Raw genomic sequence first — 27,366 nt, 5'->3', positions numbered from 1 at the left:
CAGGTAATACGTGTAAATGAGCTGTGGCATCACTCACTCTCATCCCAGCCTGGCCTCTTAGCAGTATTAAAGCAAAGTCCCACGAGAGAGAGGAAAGCTTTAAGAGAATAAATTGCTACCGGCAGAATTGTGGCAGGTTGATTGAGGAAAAACACACTTGAACAAGAGGGCCTTTAAGCCATACCTCTCAGCTCAAATGGATGAAGCCTGGTATAATAAAAACAGGACAGCTACCAAATATCATGTGTTGTGGGTTGAACTGTGTCCGCCCCCCCCCTAAAAAAAAATCTATGTATTAAGTACTAACCTGCAATACCTGAGAATGTGGCTGTATTTGGAACCCTAACCCTCAACCCAAAAATGGCAAAAGGAGGGATTTTCAAAAAAGAAAATGTAATCAGTGGTTTTAATGATTCTGAGAAGTTTACTAAAACAATAATTGACTATTGAGTTTGGGGCTTCCCTGGTGGCTTCGATGGTAAAGTGTCTGCCCGCAATGTGGGAGACCTGGGTTCAGTCCCAGGGTTGGAAAGATCCCCTGGAGAAGGAAATGGCAATCTACTCCAGTACTCTTGCCTGGAAAATCCCATGGACGGAGGAGCCTGGTAGGTTCATGGGTCGCAGAGAGTCGGACAGTACTGAGCGACTTAACTTTCACTTTCACTTTCATTGAGTTTGGCAAAGGGGAATCTATTGATGATATCAGTTTTGTCTGGAATGATGATAAAAGTGTGATTAAAGTAAGTCCAAGAGGTAATAAGGGAGGAGGAGGATGTGGGGATAGTGGATATAGCCATGCTTTAAAGCAGTTTTGTAATGGCTTTGAGTAGAAATGAAAATGATGACCAAAGGGAGAGATATGGCAAGGACATTGATGCAGGATATGCAACAGCATTTTCATTTGAAAACAGCTTCAGTTTCAGTCTATGTAAGTCTTTACTTTTGTGTTTGTCAGAATCACTGGAAGACTCTCTTCTTAAATCACATGTGAAATAAATAATCCTAGAAACCTATATTTTGGAAACAAAATGAAAGAAGGCTAATGTGGTAAACAGAATGATAGCTCCCCAAAATATTCACATTCTAACCCTTGAAATTTGTGAATATGTTACGTTAAATAGGAAAAGGGTCTTTGCAGATGTGATTAGGGAAGATTGTCCTGGATCCTCTGGATGGGAACAATTTATTCACAAGTATCCTTAAAAATGGATGAGGGGATGGGAAAGGAAAAAAGTAAGACACAGAGAGGTACAAGGCTTTGAGGAGAGAGAAAGGGGCCATGGCCCCAAGGAACATGAGTGGCTTCTAGACTATGAAAGAGGTTAGGAGACGATTCTGCCCTAGAGCCTCCAGGAAGGAATGTAGCTTTGCCAGACTGCTGATGTTAGTCTAGTGAGTTCCATGTTGGATTCCTATACTACAAAACTGTAAAATAATAAATGTGCATTGTTTAAGTCATGAAGGTAGTGATCATTTTGTTCACTATGTTAACTTTCCTTAAACCTTGTTATCAGTGTGATGTTCCCATCCTTAGTTGGGCCATGTGTTCTCCAACTCAAAGACCTGTTTTGTGACCCTATACAGATACTAAACCTTCAGTTACCAGCAGGGGCAGGGTTGGGGTCATCACCTAGCTCTGTGTATTGGGAAAGGGCATCTCAGAACCTAGGTACTTCTTAAACATAAACACAATAAATCCTCCAGTTTTTCTGCCTCACCTTCTTTCACATTTCCAAAGGTACTTGGTGCCACAGATTCCTGAATTTTTCAAGTATTCTGATTTGTGAATGGAATTACTTTCTTTGTTTTCTTTTGAAGGCTTAGTGATCAGTTTTCTCTGTGTGCTAAGACACCACTAGCCCATCTATTTCCCTTCGTTGCCTTTGTCCTTTCCCGTGTTTTTTGTCCTTGCAAGATAATGCATTTCCTTCTCCCCTGTTTTGTTTTGTTTTTTTTTTGTATTAAATTCCTTTGCTATTGTTTTTGTGGCATATTGGGAGCAGACAAAGACTAATGCATATGTCCAACTGGACACCATTGACCAGAAGTATTACCTCTTCTTTTTTAAGCGAAATCATAAAGGAATATCAGCTGAAGAGTGTACAGGCAAGAAGGAAAGCAATTTTCAGCTTTTAAGTTTGCCCAGGGAAAGGCATTAAAGCCATTTAGTGGTTCCTCCTTCCAGTATTGACTATTACCACAGGAGAAATTAAAGTCTATAGATGACTCTGTACCTTGCCTCCCTACATTAGAAGACATGACTTACATCTCCTCTCTGTTTACCATTTTCTGTTAACCTGCTTTATACAGTATCTATTTTTTTTCTTTATTACTTAGCACCTCATAAAGTTTATTTTGTACCAGGTCATAGACTTCGGTGCAGTTTTCCTTAATAAAAAAAAAAATTATATAAAAGAAACTCCTAATGCATAGGGTAATTCATTCCAGTATAGCATGATTTGTAAAAGCTAAAAGCTTTTCCAGCTGAAGCTTTCCAGCACAGCCCTCCTAAGTTGCTTATTCCTTGGCTGTGGCTTTGTATCTGAAAGTAGCAGATCAGCAAATGGCACCATTTGCCTTAACATCATTGTCATTTTCACCTTTACTTTGATCATTATCATTGGAAGAAGGAATCTTGTCCTTTTTTTTTTTTTTTTCCTTTCAGTTCTGTACCTTAGCACCCAAGTAAAGGCATGGTTCAAAGTAAGCCCCTCAAAATATTTAATAAATAAATCATTATTAACAAATCACTTTGTATTCCAACACCAAACAAAAGAGGCTTATATACAGCAAGTCTTTATCAAATATTTTTGAGAAAATAATTTAAATATTAACTTTGAGTTGGGATATAATATAAATGGAGAGAAATGGCCACAGCATAGGGTACAGCTCCATGAATTTACACAATATAAACTCATCTGTGTAACCAACCCAGAGGCCAAGACACAAAGTTTTACCAGGACTATGTAAGCCCCTATCGGTCAATAACCATTCCCACAGGGGTAACTGCTATTCTGTCTTCTGACACCATAGATGAGTATTGCCTGTTAAGTGTCTGTGAAGGGAACTGTACAGTCTGTACTCTTTTCTGTACTCTTTTTGTGTCCAGCTTTTTTTCAACATTGAGGTTGTGAGCTCCATTCATGCTCTTCTGTACAACAATAGTAATGAATTCTTATTACTTAATTATCACAATATATTTGTCCATTTTACTGTGGCTGAATAGCTATTGTAGATATACTACTATTAATTCTACTTTGGCTAATTACAAATAGTGGTGCCATAAACATTTCCAAGCAGGTTTTTTTTTTGTTTTTTTACAGGGAGATCCACATTTCTCTTCTGTATATAAATAGAAGTGGAACTGTTGGGTTACATTGTGTTTATATGTTTAGTTTTAATAGACATACCACCAATTAGTTTGCCAAAGAGTTTATGCTCCAACCAGCAGAGTGAGAAGAGTTACAGTTGCTCCATATTCTTGCCAACCCTCACTATTTTCCATGTTTTTGATATAAGCCATTCTGGCAGGTATATAGCAGTATAACTCTTTGGTTTTAATTTGATTAAATCAGCAGCATGATTATTTATCCCATCCTCATCAGCATTTATCTCAGAGCAACGATAATAGTGCATCAGTAGCACATGCTCAACTGCTGCAGGAAAATGCTTGCGTGTTGCCCTTTGGTTTATAATGTGAAAATTCGTTACTGAAATGCAGAAAATACCTAAAAGAAAAATATGTTCAAATGTTTTTTCAGTACTTTGCCATGACCTTAAATATATTGAACAAAAACTAGGGAACTTTAGATGCTCTGAGCTAGAAGTCCAGGAAAAGTCTGAGAGAGTCATAGGAACAATCCAAGGTCTAGTTATTACCAAGTGATGGATTTATTCAGAGGAAAACGTTCAAGATTCGTTACAATGAAAAAACCTAAGTAAATATATTGTAGATAGTTCTCTTTAGATGGAGAGTTCTTCAAAGATGAGTATTGTCTCTAGTCTTTTCCTGCTCTGCTGAATAAATGGCTCTGCCCTGAGTTACCACTCAATAAAGCCTGGTTGGGCTTCCCTCGTGGCTCAGGTGGTAAAGAATCCACCTGCAATGCGGGAGACCTGGGTTCTATCCCTGGGTTGGGAAGATCCCCTGGAGAAGGGAAAAGCTACCCACTCCAGTATTCTGGCCTGGAGAATTCCATGGACTGTGTAGTCCACAGGATTGCCAAGAGTTGGACACGACTGAGTGACTTTCATTCACTCACTCAAAGCCTGACTGACTGAAAGGTTTTTTTGTTTGTTTGTTTGTTTTTTGCTCTGGTTTCTCTATCAGTCTAATTTTATGTTTAGTTATCTTTGAGGGGTAAGTAATTAGGATATATCATAACTATTTTAAATTTACTCCTCACTGTTTTAAGTGTTCAAGCTATCTTATGATCTTGCATTATAGATGCATGAATGCTGCTGATGGTGAAGGGGGAGCTGTGGATAACAGCCTGTGCAGCCAGGATGCGATTCCCCCAGAAACCCAGTCCTGCTCTCTTCTGTGTCCCAACGAATGTGTCATGTCTGAGTGGGGACATTGGAGCAAATGCCCACAGGTAATCTCTCTCCCCTTGTCACTGTTCTAATCCTCCAGGACTGCCATCACTTTCATTCTCTGCATTTGCACAGTGCAGCTCTCCAAAGCATCCTTCTTGTAATATGGGAAAATAATTTTGCCTAAGAAAGAAAGAAAAAAAAAAAAAAAAAAAGAATTCAGCAAGTAAGACAGAACAATTTAAAATGCCAGTGCTTCTTTAAGGCCTTTATCCTGGGAGTACGAACAAGGGAAAGGAACCTAAAATGGTCACACTAGGATTCAAATGTATGCCCACTGCTAAAGGGGCTTCTTTGGTACCAAAATCATCCTCATTATAATATATTGGTTCTGCTCCATTTTTCCATAGCAGAATCAATATGTCTTAGTACCTCACTGTGTTATTTAGCTTCTGTTAGTGATAAGTGATGATCTGTTTTGCCTCGTGCTATTTTCCCAAAGATAATATGTTCTTTCACCATGTTCTTCTTCCAAACCTGACAGAAAGTCCTTTTTTGAAAGTCTAAAGCATTTGCCTTTTCCCTCTTTTTTTTCCAAAAAAAAAAAAAAAAATTGGAAGTGTAACAGGAGTATGGCAAAATAAATATTCTTTAAGTAGCACAGTTCAATTTAATATTCTCAGAAGATAAAGTTGGATATTTTAGACTTATGTTTCTGCTTAAAAAGCTAAAAGAGAAAATGAAGATAAGGAGCATATTATATGGCTCCAAATATTGGGAAGGAAAGAATTAGGACACTTTGATTTCAGTGGTGATACTGATTTGTGAAAAGATTGTAGAAAATCTTTGTATGAAAATGGAAAATGCATTTTTAATTTTATTGAAGTATAGTTGATTTAGAATGCTTCATTGATTTCTTCTGTACAGCAGAGTGACTCAGTTATGCATACATGTGTCTTTTCTATATTCTTTTCCATTATGGTTTACCACAGGATATTGAATATAGCTTCCTGTGCTATGTAGTAGGACCTTGTTGTTTATGCATCCTATATATAACAGTTTGCCTTTCCTAATCTCAAACTCGCCTTCTTTCCCTCCCCTCCCCGCCGTGACGACCAAAGGTCTCGTCTCTATATCTGAGTCTGTTTATCTTTCATAGATATGTTGATTAGTATTGTATTTTAGATCCCACATATAAGGGATATCATATGATATTTGTCTTTCTGACTTACTTCATTTGGTATGATAATCTCTGGGTCCATCTTTGTCGATGCAAGTGGCATTCTTTCACTCTTTTTGATGGCTGAGTAATATTCCATTGTATATATGTACCACATTTTCTTTGTCCATTCATCTGTCTATGTACATTTATGTTGTTTCCATGCCTTGGCTACTGTAAATAGTGTTGCTGTGAACATAGGGATGCATGCATCTTTTTGAATTATAGTTTTTTTCCTGGATCTATGCTCAGGAGTAAGACTGCTGGATCATATGGCAATTGTATGTTTGGTTTTTTTGAGAAACCTCCATCCTTGTTTCCATAGTGGCTGCACCAACTTACATTCCCACAGTGTAAGATGGTTGTGTTTTCTCCACACCCTCTCCAGCGCTCGTTACTTGTAGAGTTTTTAGTAATGGCCGTTCTGACTGGTGTGAAGGTGGTACCTCATCGCAGTTTGATTCACATTTCTGTAATAATTGTTGACATTGAGCATCTTTTCATATGCTTATTAGTCACCTGTATGTCTTCTTTGGAGAAATATCTATTCTGCCATTTTTTGATTGGGTTGTTTGTTTCTTTGTTTTTGAATTATATGAGCTGCTTGTATATTTTGGAAATTAAGCCCTTGTCAGTCACATAATTTGCAAATATTTTCTACCATTTCATGGGTTGTCTTTTCATTTTGTTTATGGTATCCTTTGCTACTCAAAAACTTTTAGGTTTCATTAGGTCCCAATTGTTTATTTTTGGTTTTGTTTCTATTGCCTTGGGAAACTGAACTAAAAAACTTTGGTGCAATTTATGTCAAATAATGTTTTGCCTGGAAAATACTTTAAAATCAGTTAATATCCTATATTTTCAGTTTTTGACTATTGATTCCTTATTAATTATTGCAATTTTATCTTTGATGTTTCTGTAATTCTTTTCATGAAAGACTTTGTCCCTGTTCTTTTGTGTTTAGTCGCTTAGTTGTATCCAACTCTTTGCAACCCATGAACTTTACCTTGCCAGACTCCTCTGCTCATTGGGATTTTCCAGGTGAGAATACTGGAGTGGCTTGCCAGTTCCTCCTCCAGGAGATCTTCCTAACCCAGGGATTGAACCCATATCTCCTGTGTTTCCTTTATTGCTGGCAATTTCTTTACCTGCTGAGTCATAGGAAATCCCTTTGTTCTTTGGGGATAGGTTCATACAATGTTAAGTTAAAGAGGCACCAATAAAGGGTAACTTGTAGGAATGGAATGTCCTACTAAGTCATATATTTTGTGTGTAACTTGAATATAATAAAAATTAACATTCCATGAACACTTATTTTGTGCAAGGCACGAGTAAGAATGCTTCCTTTTAGCCTTTGCGATAATCCTACTTAAGTGCATACTGTTATCAGTCCCATTGTATAGCTGAAGGAACTGATTCTCAGCAAGGCTCTTAAAGTAGCTTGCATAAGGTTTCACATTTCAGAAGTTATGGAGCAGTTCATGAGTCATCTGATGGAGCCAGTGCCTTTGATCTCACATTCTCAGCTCACTTATCTTAGAAGAATTAAGGTGGATTTAGACTCAACACTTGTTTCTTTAAGATGCAACAGTTGTTTTAAGAACAAAGCTAGTTACTTGAGCTATCTGTATGATTATTCCATGACTGAGGACATAAATTCACATTTTAGAAAGTGTGGCTGCATATATTCTTTATTAATCAACTTGCAGAAGAATTACCAACCTGAAAAAGTTTAATTGTAGAGGTTAATATCTTCCTCTGAAGTTTGCAATAAGGAGTTCATGATCTGAGCCACAGTCAGTTCCTGGTCTTGTTTTGCTGACTGTATAGAGCTTCTCTATCTACATCTGCAAAGAATATAACCAATCTGATTTCAGTATTGACCATCCGGTGATGTCCCTGTGTAGAGTTGTTTCTTGTGTCCTTGGAAGAGGATGTTTGCTATGACCGGTGCATTCTCTTGGCAAATCTCCATTGACCTTTGTCCTATTTCATCTTGTACTCCAAAGTCAAACTTGTCTGTTACTCCAGGTATCTCTTGACTTCCTACTTTTGCATTCCAATCCCCTATGATGAAAAGGACATCATTTTTTTGGTGTTATTTCTAGAAGGTCTTGTAGGTCTTCATAGAATCGTTCAACTTCAGCTTCATGCCCCAAATTCTCCAAGCTAGGCTTCAACAGTACCTGAACTGAGAACTTTCAGATGTTCAATCTGGATTTAGAAAAGGCAGAGGAACTAGAGATCAAATTTCCAATGTCTGTTGGACTATAGAAAAAAACAAGAGAATTCCAGAAAAACACCTAGTTCTGTTTCATTGACTACACTCAAGTCTTTGACTGTGTGGGTCACAACAAACTGGAAAATTCTTAGAGATGGGAATACCAGACCACCTGATCTGCCTCCTGAGAAACCTGTATGCAGATCAATAAGCAAGAGTTAGAACTGGACATGGAATAACAGACTGGTTCAAAATTGGAAAAGGAGTATGTAAAGGCTGTATATTGTCACCTTCCCTTATTTAACTTATCTGCAAAGTACATTATGCAAAATGCTGGGCTGGGTAAAGCACAAGTCAGAATCAGGATTGCTGATAGAATTATCAGTAACCTCAGATATGCAGATGACACCACCCTTATGGCAGAAAGTGAAGAGGAACTAAAGAGCCTTTTGAAGAATGTAAAAGAGAGATAAAAGCTGATTTAAAACTCAACATTCAAAAAACTAAGATCATGATATCCAGTCTCATCACTAAATGGCAAATAGATGGGGAACAGTGGAAATGGTGACAGACTTTATTTTCTTGTGCTCCAAAATCACTGCAGATGGTGACTGCAGCCATGAAATTAAAAGACATTTGCTCCTTGAAAGAAAAGTATGACAAACCTAGACAGCATATTAAAAAGCAGAGACATTACTTCAGTGACAAAGGTCTGTCTACTCAAAGCAATGTTTTTTCCAGTGGTCATGTATGGATGTGACAGTTGGACCCATAAATAAGGCTGACTGCCGAAGAACTGATCCTTCTGAACTGTGGTGCAGTAGAAGACTCTTAAGAGTCCCTTAGACTGAAAGAAGATCAATCATATCAATCCTAAAGGAAATAACTTTGAATATTCTTTGGAAGGATTGATGCTGAAGCTGAAACTTCAATACTTTGGTCACCTAATGTGAAGAGCCAATTCATTAGAAAAGACCTTGATGCTGGGAAATATTGAAGGCAGGAGGAGAAGGGGACAACAGAGGACAAGATGGTTGGACAGCATCACTGACTCAATGGACATGAGTTTGAGCAAGCTCCTAGAGATGGTGAAGGACAGGGAAGCCTGGCAGGCTGTAATCCATGGGATCTCAAAGAGCAGGATGTGACTGAATGACTGAACAACAACAATAACTATCTCCCTCTCTTTTTTTTTTTTTTCTTCTAGTTTGCTCACAGAAAACTCCATTAAGCTATGATAACTTGGCCATGAAAACATTGCCCCTTTAAGTCAGTGTATCTTGCCACTGACTGAGCTGAAATGCTTGTCTCAGGAGCATGTTATGATGGCCTGGCATTCTGCGTTTCCTTCTTCAAGTTTCCTGGAGGCAATTTTCTTTAAGGTTTGCTTCTCTAAACATAAGCACTCTATTTTTGGAGTGTTTAGAAACTGGAGCTGGAGAAGAGAGTTTAACTTCCCTTCATGTGTCTAGAAGATGACACAGACATTTACTCGCCTGTCAGCATGAAGTGAGGGAGTTGTTTCTTCAAGTGTTTATATCCCTTCTAAGTTACGTATTAATAATAGTATCTCTGACAACAACAATACTGCCATTGAGCCCACCGTATGTAACTGACCCTGCACTTGTCTATGATGTCAGAACACTTACCCACGGTCACTCAGGTCTCTCCAACCACAATGGCCTCATTCTTTCTCAGATGCACACTGCTCTCCAGTGTAAATAAAGACATTAAAATGGAAAAGAAAGGTAATCAGGGATCGTGCCTGATTATCGTCCCTATCTTCAAATATGTTGCATCATTTTAATAAATTGCATCATCTTAGCATAATGTGCCAACATCATGGGTACTTTAAGTGGTGCTCAATGGTGATCATCATCATGATTATACAAAGTTAGTGAGCTGAATCTGTGTGCCTGAAGTTTAACGAGCACTTCAATGAACATTTTCTGAGCAAAACGGAAACAATTATTGTAAATTGTTCTGTGTACTGTGTGCTGATTCTAAATATTGGCCATTATTTGCCAAGTTCTCCTTTGACAGTCTGCAGTGTGACATATGTTAATGAAACCAATTCACTGTGTTATTTTTTTTCTTATTCTTTTTTTTCCCCTAGGTCAGTTCTTTAAAGACAAATACATAAACATACAAACAGAAAATAATTTTTAAGCCAGAATATTTTTGAGACAAATACACATTTATCTTATATATCCACAAAATCTGAAATTTATATTTTGATTTAGTTATAAGAAAGTTATTTAATGTGAAATAAGCTTAATATTGTAAAACATAGTTAAGTAAATCAATTTGGCAGTTAATTAAAGAAACTTAGGAAAACCAGTTAACTAATTAAAACTGTTTCTTGAATCCCTGTATTTGTCTTATATTCTGAGGCCAAACGCATATATCCAGACTATCAGTGCATTGAGGAGTTTCCAATTCTCAGTATCTTTTGTTAATACAGTATCTTTTGTTTAGGTGTAGCAAAGGATTCAGTAACTACTAGCAGTCTGTTTATTAGTTCACACAGTGTTCTCTAATAAGATGGTAGGCACTATATAAAATAAGTTAAAATATACTTTCTAACCTCGGGGTCAATGATTTTTACCCAGCTCCTCTGTCCAGTCCTGAAATTGAGTCAGTCTGTCTGGGGTGTTTCCCATGAGTTTCCATGTCTAATAACTTTCCAGGTAATACTGGTTCTGCCATTCTAGGGACATGCTTTAAGTCACAAGGCTCTTAGTCATTGTTATGTCATTGTTATGTCATTATGACATTGTTATGTCATTGCTCTTAGTCATCTTCAAATCCTGTTCTTTGTCAATCTCATTTTAATTACATTTTTTTCATAATCCTACTTATTTATTTTGAGGGGAAATGGCCTTAAAAAATTTACTTCTATGTTTATTGAAATATAATGGACATACAGCACTGAGTAGTTTAAGATATACAGCTTCATGCTTTGACTTTTAATTAATTGCAAATTAATATGTAATTTGACATAATCATGCACATTATGAATTGATTATCACAAAAAAATTAGTGAACTTCCATCACCTCATATAGATTCCAGATTAAATAAATAGAAAAAAGTTTCATCTTCTGATGAGAACTCTTAGGATTTACTCTCTTCAGATCAGATCAGTCGCTCAGTCGTGTCCGACTCTTTGTGACCCCATGAATCGCAGCACGCCAGGCCTCCCTGTCCATCACCAACTCCCAGAGTTCACCCAGACTCACATCCATCGAGTCAGTGATGCCATCCAGCCATCTCATCCTCTGTCATCCTCTTCTCCTCCTGCCCCAATCCCTCCCAGCATCAGGGTCTTTTCCAATGAATTACTCTCTTAGCAACATTCATATATAACACACAGCAGTGTTAATTACACGTATCATGTTGTACATCGTGCCCCTAGTACTTATTTCTCTTTTAACTGGAAGTTTGTACCTTTTGCTTGCCTTCCACCAGTTCCTCCTCTCCGCACCCCTGCTTCTGGTAATCACAAATCTAATCTCTTTTGCTATGAGTTTGTTTTTGAAATATAATTGACCTACAACACTTTGTTAGTTCCTGTCACACAGCATGGTTTGTTAAGAACTGAATTGTGTGCCAAGTATAACAAAGAGGACATAAGATGGAGGCATTAAACTTTGTAATGGGGCCATTTTAACTGTCCTGGGAAAAATTGGGGATCAAAAATGGATCAAGCAAAAATAAACACAATTCAAGACAGAATTTGAAGAAAATGGAAAACTGTGTGTTTAATTTATTTTCATTTCTCATTTTTTCTTGTTCCCGTAAGACACACACATGCACACACACACACTAATCAATATATATATGTAATTTATTTTTTGATTCCATTGTGCTCACTTCTGTAGAATGCTTTAATGTGAAAGAAATCTTGTAGAATTATACATATAAAATTTTTTGAAATCCTGTTTACTCTTTAAAGATATGTGTGTATAAAAACACGTGCATATATATGCATCTATGTATATATACATATTTATATTTTATATATATAATAATTTGTTGTTTGTGGCACAATATTCCTCTCTTATCTACCTAATATTTTTTCTAGTTTTTATCCTTAGCCTTCATACTTCAAAATTATGCTGATGAATATTCATAAAATCTCCAGGAGAGGTTTACAAATTTCTAAATTCAGAAACTGCTCCATCCCTGACACATCTGAAGGACTACATGGTTCTGTTTATTTACAATGCCAACCCTTACAGGAAATTTCCAATGTGTAATAATGATTTTCTATTTATGAGTGTCCCTGGAGGCTTGACAAAGACATTTCTTAAACAATTATATAGATAGGAAAAAAACAAGGAGGGTCTTGGAGATTAATTTCCAAACTGCTATAGGCTTTACAGAAGCAAGCCTTCAGAAACTCTCCCCAGAACGACAACTCAAGTTTTAGCAAACCCATTTGAACTTTAATTGATTCACTCCCAGCTGAATGCATCAAAGGCAGGCTAATACCATCGCTGGGCATCCTCTCACACTGTGAGAATTGGACTCATTAAACCGTGGTCTGAATGCAACCTCATGATCAAACAGTGACTCACATCTTGGCATTATCACCAGAACAACCTGTGGAGAAAAAGCACAAAGGGAAATTTTGCAAAGAAACTATGGAGGGCTTCAGTTCAGTTCAGTTCAGTTCAGTCGCTCAGTCATGTCCGATTCTTTGCGACCCCATGAATCCCAGCACGCCAGGCCTCCCTGTCCATCACCATCTCCCGGAGTTCACTCAAACTTACGTCCATCGAGTCGGTGACGCCATCCAGCCATCTCATCCTCTGTCGTCCCCTTCTCCTCCTGCCCCCAATCCCTCCCAGCATCAGAGTCTTTTCCAATGAGTCAACTCTTCGCATGAGGTGGCCAAAGTACTGGAGTTTCAGCTTCAGCATCATTCCTTCCAAAGAAATCCCAGGGCTGATCTCCTTCAGAATGGACTGGTTGGATCTCCTTGGAGTCCAAGGGACTCTCAAGAGTCTTCTCCAACACCACAGTTCAAAAGCATCAATTCTTTGGTGCTCAGCTTTCTTCACAGTCCAACATCCATACATGACCACTGGAAAAACCATAGCCTTGACTAGATCGAACTTTGTTGGCAAAGCTCAGCTTTCTTCACAGTCCAACATCCATACATGACCACTGGAAAAACCATAGCCTTGACTAGATCGAACTTTGTTGGCAAAGCTCAGCTTTCTTCACAGTCCAACATCCATACATGACCACTGGAAAAACCATAGCCTTGACTAGATCGAACTTTGTTGGCAAACTTTGCTTTTCAATATGCTATCTAGGTTGGTCATAACTTTTCTTCCAAGGAGTAAGTGTCTTTTAATTTCATGGCTGCAGTCACCATCTGCAGTGATTTTGGAACCCAAAAAAATAAAGTCTGACACTATTTCCACTGTTTCCCCATCTATTTCTCATGAAGTGATGGGACCAGATGCCATGATCTTCGTTTTCTGAATGTTGAGCTTTAAGCCAACTTTTTCATTCTCCTCTTTCACTTTCATCAAGAGGCTCTTTAGTTCCTCTTCACTTTCTGCCATAAGGGTGGTGTCATCTGCATATCTGAGGTTATTGATATTTCTCCCGTCAATCTTGATTCCAGCTTGTGCTTCTTCCAGCCCAGCGTTTCTCATGATGTACTCTGCATATAAGTTAAATAAGCAGGGTGACAATATACAGCCTTGACGTACTCCTTTTCCTATTTGGAACCAGTCTGTTGTTTCATGTCCAGTTCTAAACTGTTGCTTCCTGACTTGCATATAGGTTTCTCAAGAGGCAGGTCAGGTGGTCTGATATTCCCATCTCTTGAGGGCTTAAGTGTTATCAAATCTAGATTCTATCATAGTCTCAGTGTACTTCCAAAATACATCTTTTTCCTATACTTTACTTTTCTCTCTGTTCTTTATATATGTGCCATACACTAGTGAAATCAGTGCAGATATATGTAGGCACATAAAGACCACCATTAACCCTGCAAGTGAAGACAGAAGACACTGCTTTAAAAGAGAAAGAGAAATGCATGCTGGTTTTCTGACAAGTGCTCCAAAATTAAGGTTTGAGGTTAAGAAAAATACCTTCCCCTCCCCCCGCTCCCCTTGGTGCTCATGTGTTATTTTTGGTAAGGGCTGTCAACAGCTACATTCAGTTACTGATGACTCAGCATGTTTAGCACCTTAGCATTGCCTCTGAAAGTTATGTTTCCAGGGAAGCAATTTACCCCAATATTTATGACTAGTCTTCATCTCCAAATGCTTCATCAGCCTCTCCTCACAGTCTGCAACATGCACATGACAACCTGTATTTGTCTCTGGAGGACGTGTCTAATGGTCACAACCCTCAAGCTATCTCGTGCTTTTCTTTGGCTCAGAACTAAAAGCCAGAGGAGAAAGACGATAGTTTTCTGTGTTCTGATTGCAAATTCTGGTTGCCTCTGTTACACTGATATTGGCTCTTGTCAGAAGCCAATAACTCATTACTCAGGGACTTGTGGAGTATTTTACCCCTGTGAGCAGTGAGCTTTCATAAAACTCAGAACTATTCTTATTTCCTCAATCAAATTAGGTCCTACAAAAATAGGTGTCTCATTTCATGCAGGTTAGCAGCAAATGACAGTCCTATAAAAGCAGCCTTTGAGCTGCTTCAGTTTTTAAAGTTTAATATGTTTGTTATCACTTTTTATACAGTACAATTTCTTTGACTATCACTATTACCTATTTAAAGTACAAAATAAGGTTTCCATTGCTCTCAATCTCTTCTCTCTCTTACTCTCTCTCTCCCTTTCTTTCTACCTATCTTTATCTATCTCTATAATTTATAAAATTATATAATAAGCCCCCTAAATTAATCACTCAACTTCAATATTGATCGCTCAGCTTCAATAATTATGTACATGACAGTTTTACTCATTTCTTCTCTAGTTCTTATCCCTTCTCCTGTAAGTAAGTAACTTTAATGTATATCCCACACTTCATCTCATTTCATCTCTAAATATTTTTATATATCTTCCTGAGAAATATGACTAATTACAACAAAAACAGAAAGCCACAGTATTTTTTATACTTTCTAGGAGGATGGTTTTCAAAAACTTAAAAACATGATTCTCATACGAAGTGTCAAAAATTAATTAACTCGTTAATAATTAAAGCAGCATGATTGTAAGGTTCAGGGATTAGAGAGGACAGAAAACTATTAGCAAGGTTGGAATAGCAATTGTTTTATTTGAAAGAGACTGCATTTATGCTCCCACTGTAAACAACCAAAGAGCAAAATATGTAAAACAGTTTTAAGATATTGGCTCATATGTAGCATGCAACCATGATCCCAAGAGAAGAAAACCAAATGATGTGAGTGTTACAAGCACCGTGGCTTTTTGGGTAAAGGAATTATCTGGATGGTGATGCCGGGGATGTGATGCCTACAAGATCATGGTGAGGAGGCAGAGGTCAAAAGTCAGAGATGTGGAGAAGGCTGAAATTTGAAGAGTAAAATAGTGAAGATGTGTGTGTGTGTGTTTGCCCCATCGTGAAGTCATACCTGACTCTCTGCAACCCCATGGACTGTAGCCTGCCAGGCTTCTCTGTCCATGGGATTTCCCAGGCAAGAATACTGAGTTGGGTTGCCATTTTCTTCTCCAAATGAAGAGGGTCAGTTCAGTTCAGTCACTCATTCATGTCCGACTCTTTATGACCCCATGGACTGCAGCATACCAGGTTTCCCTGTCCATCACCAACTCCCAGAGCTTGCTCAAACTCCTGTCCATTGAGTCAGTGATGACAGCCAACCATCTCATCCTCTGTTGTCCCTTTCTCCTCCTGCCTTCAGTTTTTCCCAGCATCAGGACCTTCTCCAAATAAACAGTTCTTCACATCAGGTGGTCAAACTATTGGAGCTTCAGCTTCAGCATCAGTCCTTCCAATGAATATTGAGGACAGATTTCCTTTAGGATTCAGTGGTTCAATCTCCTTGCAGTCCAAAGGACTCTTAAGAATCTTCTCCAACACCACAGTTGAAAAGCATTGATTCTTCTGTGCTCAGCTTTCTTTTGGTCCAACTCTCACATCCATACATGACTACTGGAAAAACCATAGCTTTGACTAGATGGACCTTTGTTGGCAAAGTAATGTCTCTGCTTTCTAATTGTCTAGCTTTTCCTCCAAGGAACAAGCATCTTTTAATTTCATGGCTGCAGTCACCATATGTAGTGATTTTGGAGATGAAGAAAATAAAATTTGTCAGTCTTTCCATTGTGTCCCCATTTATTTGCTATGAAGTTATGGGACCGGATGCCATGATCTTCATTTTTTGAATGCTGAGTTTTAAGCCAGCTTCTTCACTCTCCTCTTTCACTTTCCTCAAGAGGCTCTTTAGTTCCTCTTTAGCTAGGCAAATGAAGAAATCTATTGTTGGCCAAAAAGTTTGTTCTGATTTTTCCAAAAGATATTACAGAAAAACTTGAACAAACATTTTTGCCCAATCCCATAGACATCTAGATGGAGGTCTCTTTAAATTCTTGTTTAAATACTGATTTACACATCCATGGAGTAAAACTCCATAAGTCCACATAAGAAATGGCTCCTGGGGAGCTACAAGCTTTACACATTCCACAGATCACCTAAGTCTGAGAGATATTTTAATTCTATCCAACCTGTAAAGAGGTAGCTCTGCGAGCTCTCAAGGATCTAACAAGGGTTATGCCTTAGGAGGAGGGCTAAAGTAGACCTAAAGTCTACTCTAGAATTACCCTAATAAAAGTTACACAAAACTTAGAAGGATCAAGGAGATTCACAAGTAACTTCACTGTGTGGCAAAACAAACTTCAGCATACTTATATGGAAGACAAAAATTTTAATTAAAAACAAAAGTTTAACAGTATGGCATTCAGAGTGTCTAAGGGTGATTAGTAACTAGTAGAAGGCATGATCTGGGCTTAGGCAGTGCTGATAATATTTTGTTTCTTGAACTCTGGGCTGGTGTCTAATTAAACTATTGGATGTTTTATGTATATCTTGCATTCACCATATTTGCTAACTTTTCTTATTTTGGTTGCTTTCTTTATTGGTTCACATATTTAGGCTTTCCTAATCATATGATCATGCAAACTATATATAATCATATAACCTGCAAATAATTACTTTTATCTAACTTTTTGATATTTACATAACTTTCTCTGGACATATTTTATTAGAAAGAGCTTTCTAAATAATGCTAAAAATCAAATTAAAATTATTTCAGTTCTTTCCTGGTGTTTATCATAATATGATGTTTGAGCCATTTTTTTAAAAGTAAAGTTTAATTTCTTTACAGTGTTATATTACTTTCAAATGAATAGCATAGTGATTCAGTATTTTACAGATTATACTCCATTGAAAGTTATTATAAAATAATGGCTATAATCCCCTATGTTATATAATGTATCATTATTACTTACCTATTTTATACATAACAGTTTTTATCTCTTCTACTTACCTGTCCCCACTGGTAATCACTAGTTGGCTTTCTGTATCTATGATTTTATCTCTGTTTTGCTATATACATTCGCTTCATTTTTTTTAGATTCCACATATAAGTGATATCTTACAGTATTTGTGTTTCACTGTCTTACTTATTTCACTAAGCATAATATTCTCTAGGTTCATCCACATTTCTTTAAATGTCAAAATTTCATTCATTTTAAGGGCTGAATAATAATATTTCATTGTATACATAAAACACATCTTCTTCATCCATTTGTCTATTGATGGACATTGAGGTTGCTTCCATATCTTAGGTATTATAAGTAATACTAATATCAACACTTGGGTGTATGCATCTTTTTGAATTACTGTCTTAGGTAGGTTTTGTTTGCTTTTATCTGTTTTTTCTGGATATATGGCCAGGAGTGGAATTGTTGATTCGTATGGTAGTTCTATTGTTAGTTTTGTGAGGAACCTCCATACTGTTTTCCATAGTGACTGCACTAATTTACATTTGCACCAACAGTGTACAAGGGTTTCCTTTTCTCCACATCCTTGCCAATATTTGTTATATGTAGATATTTTAATGATAGCCATGCTGACTGGTGTGAAGTGGTATCTCATTGTGGTTTTGAGTCACATTTCTCTAATAATTAGTGATATTCAGAATCGTTTCATGTGCCTGTTATCCACTTGAAAAAAAAATGTCTATTCAGTTCTCCTGCCCATTTTCTTTATTTGGGTTGTTTGTTTTTTGGTATTATGTTGTACGAATTGTCTGTATAGTTTGGATATTAACCCCCTGTTAGTCATATCTTTGACAAGTCCTTTCTCCCATTCCATAGATTGTCTTTTCATTTTGTCAACAGTTTCCCTGATACGTAAAAATGTTTCAGTCTGTCCCATTTGCTTATTTTCACTTTTATTTATTTTGCTTTCAGAGATAAATTCCCCCCAAAATAGTGCTATTGATTTATATTATACGGTCATCTGCCTATGTTCACTTCTATGAGTTTTATGGCTGCAGATCTTACATTTAGGTCTTTAATCCATTTTGAGTTTATTTTTGTATATGTGTGGGGTAATGTTCTAATCTCACTGTTTTTCATTTAGCAATCCAGTTTTCCCAGAACTACTTATTGAAGAGAATGTCTTTAATCTATTGTATATTCTGGCCTCCTTTATTGTAGATTAATTAGCCATAGGTGCTGTGTGCTTAGTCGCTCATTCATGTCCAACTGTTTACCACCACATGGACCGTAGCCCGCCAGGCTCCTCTGTCCATGGGGATTCCCCAGTCAAGAATACTGGAGTGGGTTGCCATGCCCTCCTCCAGGGGATCTTCCCAACCAAGGGATCGAACCCAGGTCTCACACATTGCAGGCAGATTCCTTACTGGCTGAGTCACCAGGGAAACCCACATAGGTGTGTCAGTTTATTTCTGGGCTCTCAGTTTTGTTCCATTGATCTGTGTTTTTGTGCCAGCACCATTCTATTTTGATTCCTGTAACTACCGGGAATTATTACCTGGTATTATTACCAGGGAGAATGGGCAGAAGGAAAGTGGGCAGAAGAACTGAATAGACTTTTTTTTTTCAAGTGGATAACAGGCACATGAAAAGATTCTGAATATCACTAATTATTAGAGAAATGTGAATCAAAAGCACAATGAGATACCACTTCACACCAGTCAGCATGGCTATCATTAAAATATCTACATATAACAGTTATTACCTAGCTGTTATTTAAACTATTACCAGCTATTATTTAGACATTCCTAAGATGTCTTTTTGTGGTACAGTCTAAAATCAGGAAGTGTAATACCTACACCTTTGTTTTTCTTTCTAAAGGTCACTTTGGCAATTAGAGATCTTTTGTGATTCCATATGAATTTTAAGATTATTTGTTCCAGTTTTGTAAAAAGTATCATGGGTATTTTGATTGGTATTGCATCAAATATGTAGATTGCTTTGGGCAGTATGGCCACTTTAACATATGGCAACCCACTCCAGTACTCTTGCCTGGAAAATCCCATGGACGGAGGAGTGTGGTAGGCTACAGTCCATGGGGTTGCAAAGAGTCAAACATGACTGAGCGACTTCACTTCCAATCCGAGAGCACTAGAATATCTTTCCATTTCTTTATGTCATCTTCAATTTCCTTTATAAATGTTTTATAGTTTTCAGACTACAAGACTTTCATCTATTGGTTAAGTTTATGCATAGGTATTTTATTCTTTTGATATGATTTTAAACAGGATTGCTTTTTTACTTTCTCATTCCTATAGTTCAGTATTAGTGTATATTTGGCAAAACTAATACAATTATGTAAAGTTTAAAAATAAAATAAAATTTAAAAAAAAGAAAAGAAACAGATTTCTGTATATTAATAGGGTATCCTGAAACTTTGCCGAATTTATTCATTCTAATAATTCTCAGGTGGAGACTGTAAGGTTTTATGTACAAAGTATCATGTCATCTTCTAGTAGTGACAGTTTTACTTCTTTCCAATTTGAATACCTTTTATTTATTTATTGTTTTTATATCATGGCATGTTAAGAGTGGGCATCTTTGTCTTGTTCCTGAATTTAGAGGAAAGACTTTCAGCTTTTCACTGTCAAGTATGATGTTAGCTAAGTGTTTGTCATAAATTGCCTTTATTATATAGAGAAAAATTCCCTCAATACACACTTGGATGAGAGTTTTTATCATGTATAATGTTGAATTTTGTCAAATTCTTTTTCTGCATCTATTGAGGTGATCTTGCAATATTCGTCTTTCCTTCTGTTCATGTGGTACATCGCAGTAATTGATTTGTGAAATGTCAATCCATCCTTATAACTGATATAAATCCTACTTGATCATGGCGTATGATCCTTTTTATATGTTGTTGGATTTGTTTTGCTAATATTTTGTTGAGGGTATTTTCATCTATATCCATGATAGCTATTGGCTGGTAATTTTCTTTTTTGTATTGTCTTTCTCTGGTTTCGGTATCAGGGTAATGATGGCCTTGTAGAATGAATTTGGGAGCTGAGCTATTTCAGCTATTCTCTTGTATTGTTGGAAAGTGGTGTTTACTCTGACCAATGTGTTCTATTGACAAAACTCTGTTAGCTTTTGCCCAGCTTCATTTGGTACTCCATGACCAACCTTGCCTTTTACTCCAGCGATCTCTTGACTTCTTACTTTTGCATTCCAATCGTGTATGGTGAAAAAGATGTGTTTTTTTCGTGTCAGACCTCAAAGATCTTATAAGACTTCATGGAACCAGCCAACTTCAGTTTCTTTGACACCAGAGGTTGGGGCATCAGTTCAGTTCAGTTCAGCCACTCAGTCATGTCTGACTCTTTGCAGCCTTGTGGACTGTAGCGTGTCAGGCTTCCCTGTCCATCACCAACTCCAAGAGCTTGCTCAAACTCATGTCTATTGAGTCAGTGATGTCATCAAACCACCTCATCCTCTGTTTTCCCCTTCTCCTTCTGCCTTCAGTCTTTCCCTGAATCAGGGTCTTTTCAAATGAGTCAATTCTTTGCATCAGGTGGCCAGAGTATTATAGCTTCAGCTTCAGCATCAGTCCTTCCAATGAATATTCAGAACTGATTTCCTTTAGGATTGACTGGTTTGATCTCGCAGTTCAAAGGACTCTCAAGAGTCTTCTTCAACACCACAGTTCAAAAGCATCAATTCTTCGGCACTCAGCTTTTTTTACAGTCCAACTCTCACACCCGTACATGACTGCTGGAAAAACCATAGCTTTGACTAGATGGACCTTTGTCAGCAAAGTACTGTCTCTGCTTTCTAATGTGCTGTTTAGGTTGGTCGTAGCTTTTCTTCTAAGGAGCAAGCATCTTTTAATTTCATGGCTGCAGTCACCATCTACGGTGATTTTGGAGCCCAAGAAAATAAAGCCTGTCAGTGTTTCCATTTTTCCCCATCTTTTTGCCATGAAGTGATGAGACCAGATGCCATGATCTTTGTTTTTTGAATGCTGAGTTTTAAGCCAGTATTTTTCACTCTCCTCTTTCACTTTCATCAAGAGGCTCTTCAGTTCCTCTTCGCTTTCTGCCACAAGGGTGGTGTCATCTGCATGCCTGAGGTTATTGCTATTTCTCCTGGCAATCTTAATTCCATCATAGACTTGGATTACTGTGATGTTGAATGGGTTGCCTTGGAAATGAATGAAGATCGTTCTGTTATTTTTGAGATTGCATCCAGCTAATGCATTTTAGGCTCTTTTGTTGACTCTGAGTTACTCCATTTCTTCTAAGGGATTTTTGTCCACAGTAGTAAGTACAATGTTCATCTTAATTAAATTTGCGCATCTGAATTACATTTGTCCATGCCTTTCTATTTTAGTTCACTTATTCCTAAGATGTCTGTGTCCACTCTTGCCATCTCCTGCTTGACCATGTCCAATTTACCATGATTCAGACCTAATATTCCAGGTTCCTATGCGATACTGTTCTTTACAGTGTCAGACTTGATTTTCACCATCAGACACTGAGCGTCTTTTCCACTTTGGCGCAGCCATTTCATTTCTTCTGGAGCTATTAGTAATTGCCCTCTGTTCTTCCCCAGTAGCATACTGGACATCTTTTTCCCTGGGGGCCTTATCATCTGCTATCACATCCTTTTGCCTTTTCATACCTTTTGCAGGGTTCTTGCTGCAAGGATACTGGAGCTATTTGCCATTCCTTCTTCCAGTGAACCGCTTTTTGTCAGAACTCTCCACTGTGATCTATCCATCTTGGCTGGCCCTGCATGGCATGGCTCACAGCTTCCTCGAGTTAAACAACCCCCACTGCCACGACAAGGTTGTGATACATGAAGGTGCCATTTCTTCCTAATGGCACCTTGTCTAATTTGTTGACATATAGCTATAGTTTTATCTTATGATTTTTTTATATATTTCTGTGGTATCACTCGTCATTCCTCATCTTTCACTTCTTATTTTCTTTATTTGTTTTCCTCTTTTCTTCTTGGTGAGCTTGTGGAAAAGTTTTATCAATTTTGTTTTTCTTTTTTTAAAAAAAAACACCTCTTGGTTTCACTGGTCTTTTTTTTTTCTTGTCATGATTTTCTTTCTTCTCAGATCTTTTTTATTTTCTTCCTTCTGCTGACTTTGGGTTTTGTTTGTTGTGCTTTTTCTAGTTCTTTTAGGTAGCAGTTATTTGAGGTTTTTCTTGTTCCTTGAGGAAGGACTTCACTGTTAGAAACTTCCCTCTGAGATCTGCTATAGTGCATCCCATAGATTTTTGAGTCTTTTGTTTGCATCTTCATTGACTCATTGGTTTTTCAGTAGCATGTTGTTGTTCAGTCTCCGTGTGATTGTTATTTTCCCATTGTTTGTTATTTATCTTTCTATAATTGATACCTAGTTTCATAACACTGTTGTTGGAAAAAATGCTTGATATAATTTGTTTTGTGATTTAGCATGTGATCTATAGAACATCATGTGTACTTGAAAATAATATGTTTTCTGCTGTTTTGGAATGTAATACCTTGTAGATGTCTGTTAAGTTCTACTTGCCTATTGTGTCATGTAAGACCACTGTTGCCTTATTGATTTTTTTCCCCCTCTGGATGATCTATCCATGTATGTAAATGAGGTATTAAAATTCCCTACTACTATTGTAATATGGTCAGTTTCTGCTCCTATGACTCTCAGTATTTGCTTTATGTATTTAGGTGCTCCTATATTTGGTGCACTTAGTTAATGAGTGTAAACCCTCTTCTTGTATTGATCGCTTTATCATTATATAATGCCCTTCTTTACCTTTTGTAATAGCCTTTGTTTTAAAGCCCATTTTATCTGATATGAGTATTGTTACCCCTGCTTTATTTTCTTTTCATTTTTCATGAAATATTTTTAATGCCCTCACTTTTAGTCTATGTGTTTCTTTAGGTCTAAAATGAGTCTCTCGTTTGCAGCATATTGAATGGTCTTGTTTAGCTATCCAGTAAATATTTGTCCAATTCATTGATACTTAATTATTGAGAGCATGTACCTATTTCATTACTCTTTTTCCAGATGCTTTTTTAACTCTTTCTGTTCATGGATTCTTGTTGTTTTTTTCCCCTACAGACTGACAACTTACTTTAGGAATATATTTGTGTTTCTTTTTAATTTTGTTTAACTATTACAGATTTTGATTCATGACTACCATGGGGTTCATATACATTGAGCTATATCAAGTTATAAATCGATAATTGTTTATGTTCAAACATCCTACAAGATTTATATTTTTCACTTCCTTCCCCCACATTTTGTGATTTTATCATATTTTGCATCTTTATGCTTATCACTTTACTGTTTATTATAGCTATATTTGCTTTTACAATTTTTTTATCTTTTAATCTTCATACTTACTTATTTAAGTGGTTGACCCTCAATCAGTACTATATATTTGCATTTCCTAGTGGAATTTTCCCTTTCCTGTATGTTCTTTTTTTCTCTGCTTAGAAAGCCCTTTTATCATTTCTTTTAGGATAGCTTATGATCAATGAATTATTTTTGTTTTTACTTACCTGAAATATTCTTTACTTCTCTTTCTTTTTAAATGATAATCTTAGTGGGTAGAGTATCCTAACGTGCAGGATGTCCCATTTCAGCATTTTAAATATATCATGCCACTCCTTTCTGCCTCTAAGGTTTCTGTAGAAAAGTCAGCTGACAACCTTAAGGAGACACCCTTTTATATGCACTGTGATTTTCTTTTGCTGCGTTTAGAATTCTCTTTCTATCTTTAACTTTTGCCATTTTAATTATGATTTTTTTTGATATGGATTGACTTTAGTTCATCTTATTGGGGACCCTCTGTGCTCCCTGTATACTTGGATATTTATTTCCTTCTTCAGTTTTGGGAAGTTTTCAGTTATAATTTCCTCAAATACATTTTTGATCCCCATTTCTCTTTCTTCTCCTTCTGAGACCCCCACAGTGTAAATTTTGGTATGCTTAAAGTATCTCAGCAATCTCAATTATTTCCATTATTTAGTTTTTGTTTGTTTTTACCAATCTGATTGGATGATTTCCAGTATTCTGTCTTCCAGATTACTTATACCTTCTTCTGTATCACTTAGTCTGCTATTAATTTTTTTCTTTTTTTTAATTTCATGTGTTGAATTCTTCATTTTTCATTTTATCTTTTATGTTTTATATTTCCTGTTAACACATTCACTTTGTACATCAGTTCTTTTCCCTAATTCAGTTACCATTTTTTCAAGGCATATATATATATGCCTTGAAAAAGGCTGCACAGCTAATCATTGCCCCTAGTTCTTTCTCCCCTGTCCTTTTGTGGAACTACTCACCAGGGCTGGTGGGGCCCATGTGGACTTGTATCAGGGGGTAAGCTGGGGTGGAGCAACTGCCATCAGAGATCTGGGCTCCTGCAAAGGTGATGCTTGAATAAACACCAACAATGGCTACCACAGCCCTACCCAGGCCCCTCTCTGGGAACAGGTTGCCTTTGCATCCTATGGTCAAGTCTTTTCCTTAGTCAAAGCCACTCCAAATCCAGTGCCACAGCATGTAGTGAGTAGAGCTGGAGTGTTCACTTTGCTTGGGTTGGGACACGTGGCAAGGTAGTACAGAGAAACCCACCATCTACTAGAAGAGACCTCTCTCCACCCTGCTTTAGGGGCTAGCCAGCATAGCACATTCCTCATGAGCTGTGTCCAGGCTTCTTACAGCCCTTGTCTTATTCCCATTCATTCTCCAACCAGCCAAGGAGAACCTGCATATTGTCTCCCCTGCATATTATCTCCTCAGCTAATTTTGAGAATATATATACACACATACCTATATATATATATATATATATATATATATAGAGAGAGAGAGAGAGAGAGAGAGAGAGAGAGAGAGAGAAAGCTCAGATGGTAAAGAATCTGCCTGCAATGCAAGAGACTCAGGTTCGATCCCTGGGTCAGAAAGATCCCTAGAAGAAAGGAATGGCTATTTCCTCCAGTACTTTTGCCTGGAGCTTTCCATGGGCTGAGGAGCCTGGCATGCTACAGTACATGGGGTCATAGAGTTAGACATGACTGAGTAACTAACTCATGTGTGTGTGTATGTGTGTATATATATATATACACACATACACACACACACACATACATATATTTAATATGTTTAAAAATTTCCCTGGGGGAAGAAATTTTTGTATCTTTTACTGTATCTCTTTTCATTGTCATTTCATTTATTGTTTTTTTCTCTTCTTTTATTTTAGTTAGATTTTCCAGAAGTTTGTTCATTTCAGTGATTTTAATTTTTTTTCCAATTCTTATCTTTTTATTTTCTAATTTATTTTTGTTTGTTGTACTTAATCTATTTTCTTTGAGTTGTAAGGTACTTATTTTTCCAAATAAAATAAGACACTTGTTAATGTGTGTTAATACAGCATTTTGTAGTAATGAAAACATTTAAGGATGTTAATACCAAGGACATTTTAGTATTTATTTATAATAGAATTGGGCAGTGTAAGACCAGCTGGAATATTGAGAGTTTGACTCTGTCTATAAATTTGATATGAAGTACTCTCATTGAACAATCACATTCATCTCTCATGCTAGTAGTAAGGTCATGCTTAAAATCTTGCATGCTAGGCTTCACCATTATGTCAACCAAGAACTTCCAGATGTCCAAGCTGGGTTTAGGAAAGGAAAAGGAAGTGGAGATCAAATTGCCAACATTCACTGGATTATAGAGAAAGCAAGGGAATTTCAGAAATACAGTTAACTCTTTTCACTGATTACACTAAAGACTTTGACTATGTGGATCATGACAAACAGTAGAAAGCTCTTAGAGAGATGGAAATACCAACCCATCTTACCATCTTTCTCTCCTGAGAAACCTGTATGCGGGTCAAGAAGCAACAGTTAGAACCCTGTATGGAACAACTGATTGGTTCAAGATCAAGAACGGAGTGTGACAGTACTATCTGCTGTCACCGTGTTTATTTAACCTATACACTGAACACATCATGAGAAATGCTGGGCTGGATGAGTTACAAGCTAGAATCAAGATAAGCAGGAGAAACATCAACAACCTCAGATATGTGGATGATACCACTCTAATGGCAGAAAGCAGAGGAGCTAAAGAGCCTTTTGATGAGGGTGAAGGAGGAGAGTAAAAGAGCCAGCTTAAGACTAAATATTAAAAAAAAAAAAAAAGCAAACTAAGATCAGGGCATCCAGCCCCATTCAGTTCAATTCAGTCACTCAGTCATGTCCGACTCTGCGACCCCATGAATCGCAGCACACCAGGCCTCCCTGTCCGTCATCAACTCCCGGAGTCTACTCAAACTCATGTCCATCGAGTCGGTGATGCCATCCAGCCATCTCATCCTCTGTCGTCCCCTTCTCCTCCTGCCCCCAATCCCTCCCAACATCAGGGTCTTTTCCAGTGAGTCAACTCTTCGCATGAGGTGGCCAAAGTATTGGAGTTTAAGCTTCAACATCAGTCCTTCCAATGAACATCCAGGACTGATCTCCTTTAGGATGGACTGGTTGGACCTCCTTGCAGCCCCATTACCGCAAGTTAAACAGAAGGGGAAAATGGAAGTAGTAACGGGTTATCCTCTTCTTGGGCTCCAAAATCACTGTAGACAGTAACTGCAGCCATGAAATCAGAAGACGATTGCTTCTTGGCAGGAAAGCAATGACAAACCTAGGCACTGTGTTGAAAAGTAGAGACATTACTCTGTCGACAAAGGTCCATGTAGTCAAGGCTATGGTCTTCCCAGTGGTCACGTATGGTTGTGAGAGCCGGATCATAAAGAAGGCAGAATGTCAAAGAATTGATACCTTTGAACTGTGGTGCTGGAGAAGACTCCTGAAAGTCCCTTGGACAGCAAGGAGATTAAACCAGTAAATCTTAAGGGAGATCAACC

The 27,366-nt window shown here is 37.4% G+C and overlaps 1 protein-coding gene across 2 annotated transcripts in view; it reads left to right on the top strand.

Moving 5' to 3' along the window:
• THSD7B (thrombospondin type 1 domain containing 7B) overlaps window positions 1–27,366 on the top strand; it is a 1,076,713-nt gene that overhangs the window by 938,308 nt on the left and 111,039 nt on the right. For both annotated transcript variants that reach the window (XM_027561747.1, XM_027561740.1), the window contains one exon: window positions 4,448–4,598. In XM_027561747.1, coding sequence (XP_027417548.1) covers window positions 4,448–4,598 — 151 coding nt within the window. The remainder of the gene's footprint in view (window positions 1–4,447; window positions 4,599–27,366) is intronic.

The sequence above is a fragment of the Bos indicus x Bos taurus genome, chromosome 2 (genome assembly GCF_003369695.1).
Source record: "Bos indicus x Bos taurus breed Angus x Brahman F1 hybrid chromosome 2, Bos_hybrid_MaternalHap_v2.0, whole genome shotgun sequence".
Taxonomy (NCBI): domain Eukaryota; kingdom Metazoa; phylum Chordata; class Mammalia; order Artiodactyla; family Bovidae; genus Bos; species Bos indicus x Bos taurus.
This window is presented reverse-complemented; position numbering and strand designations above follow the sequence as displayed.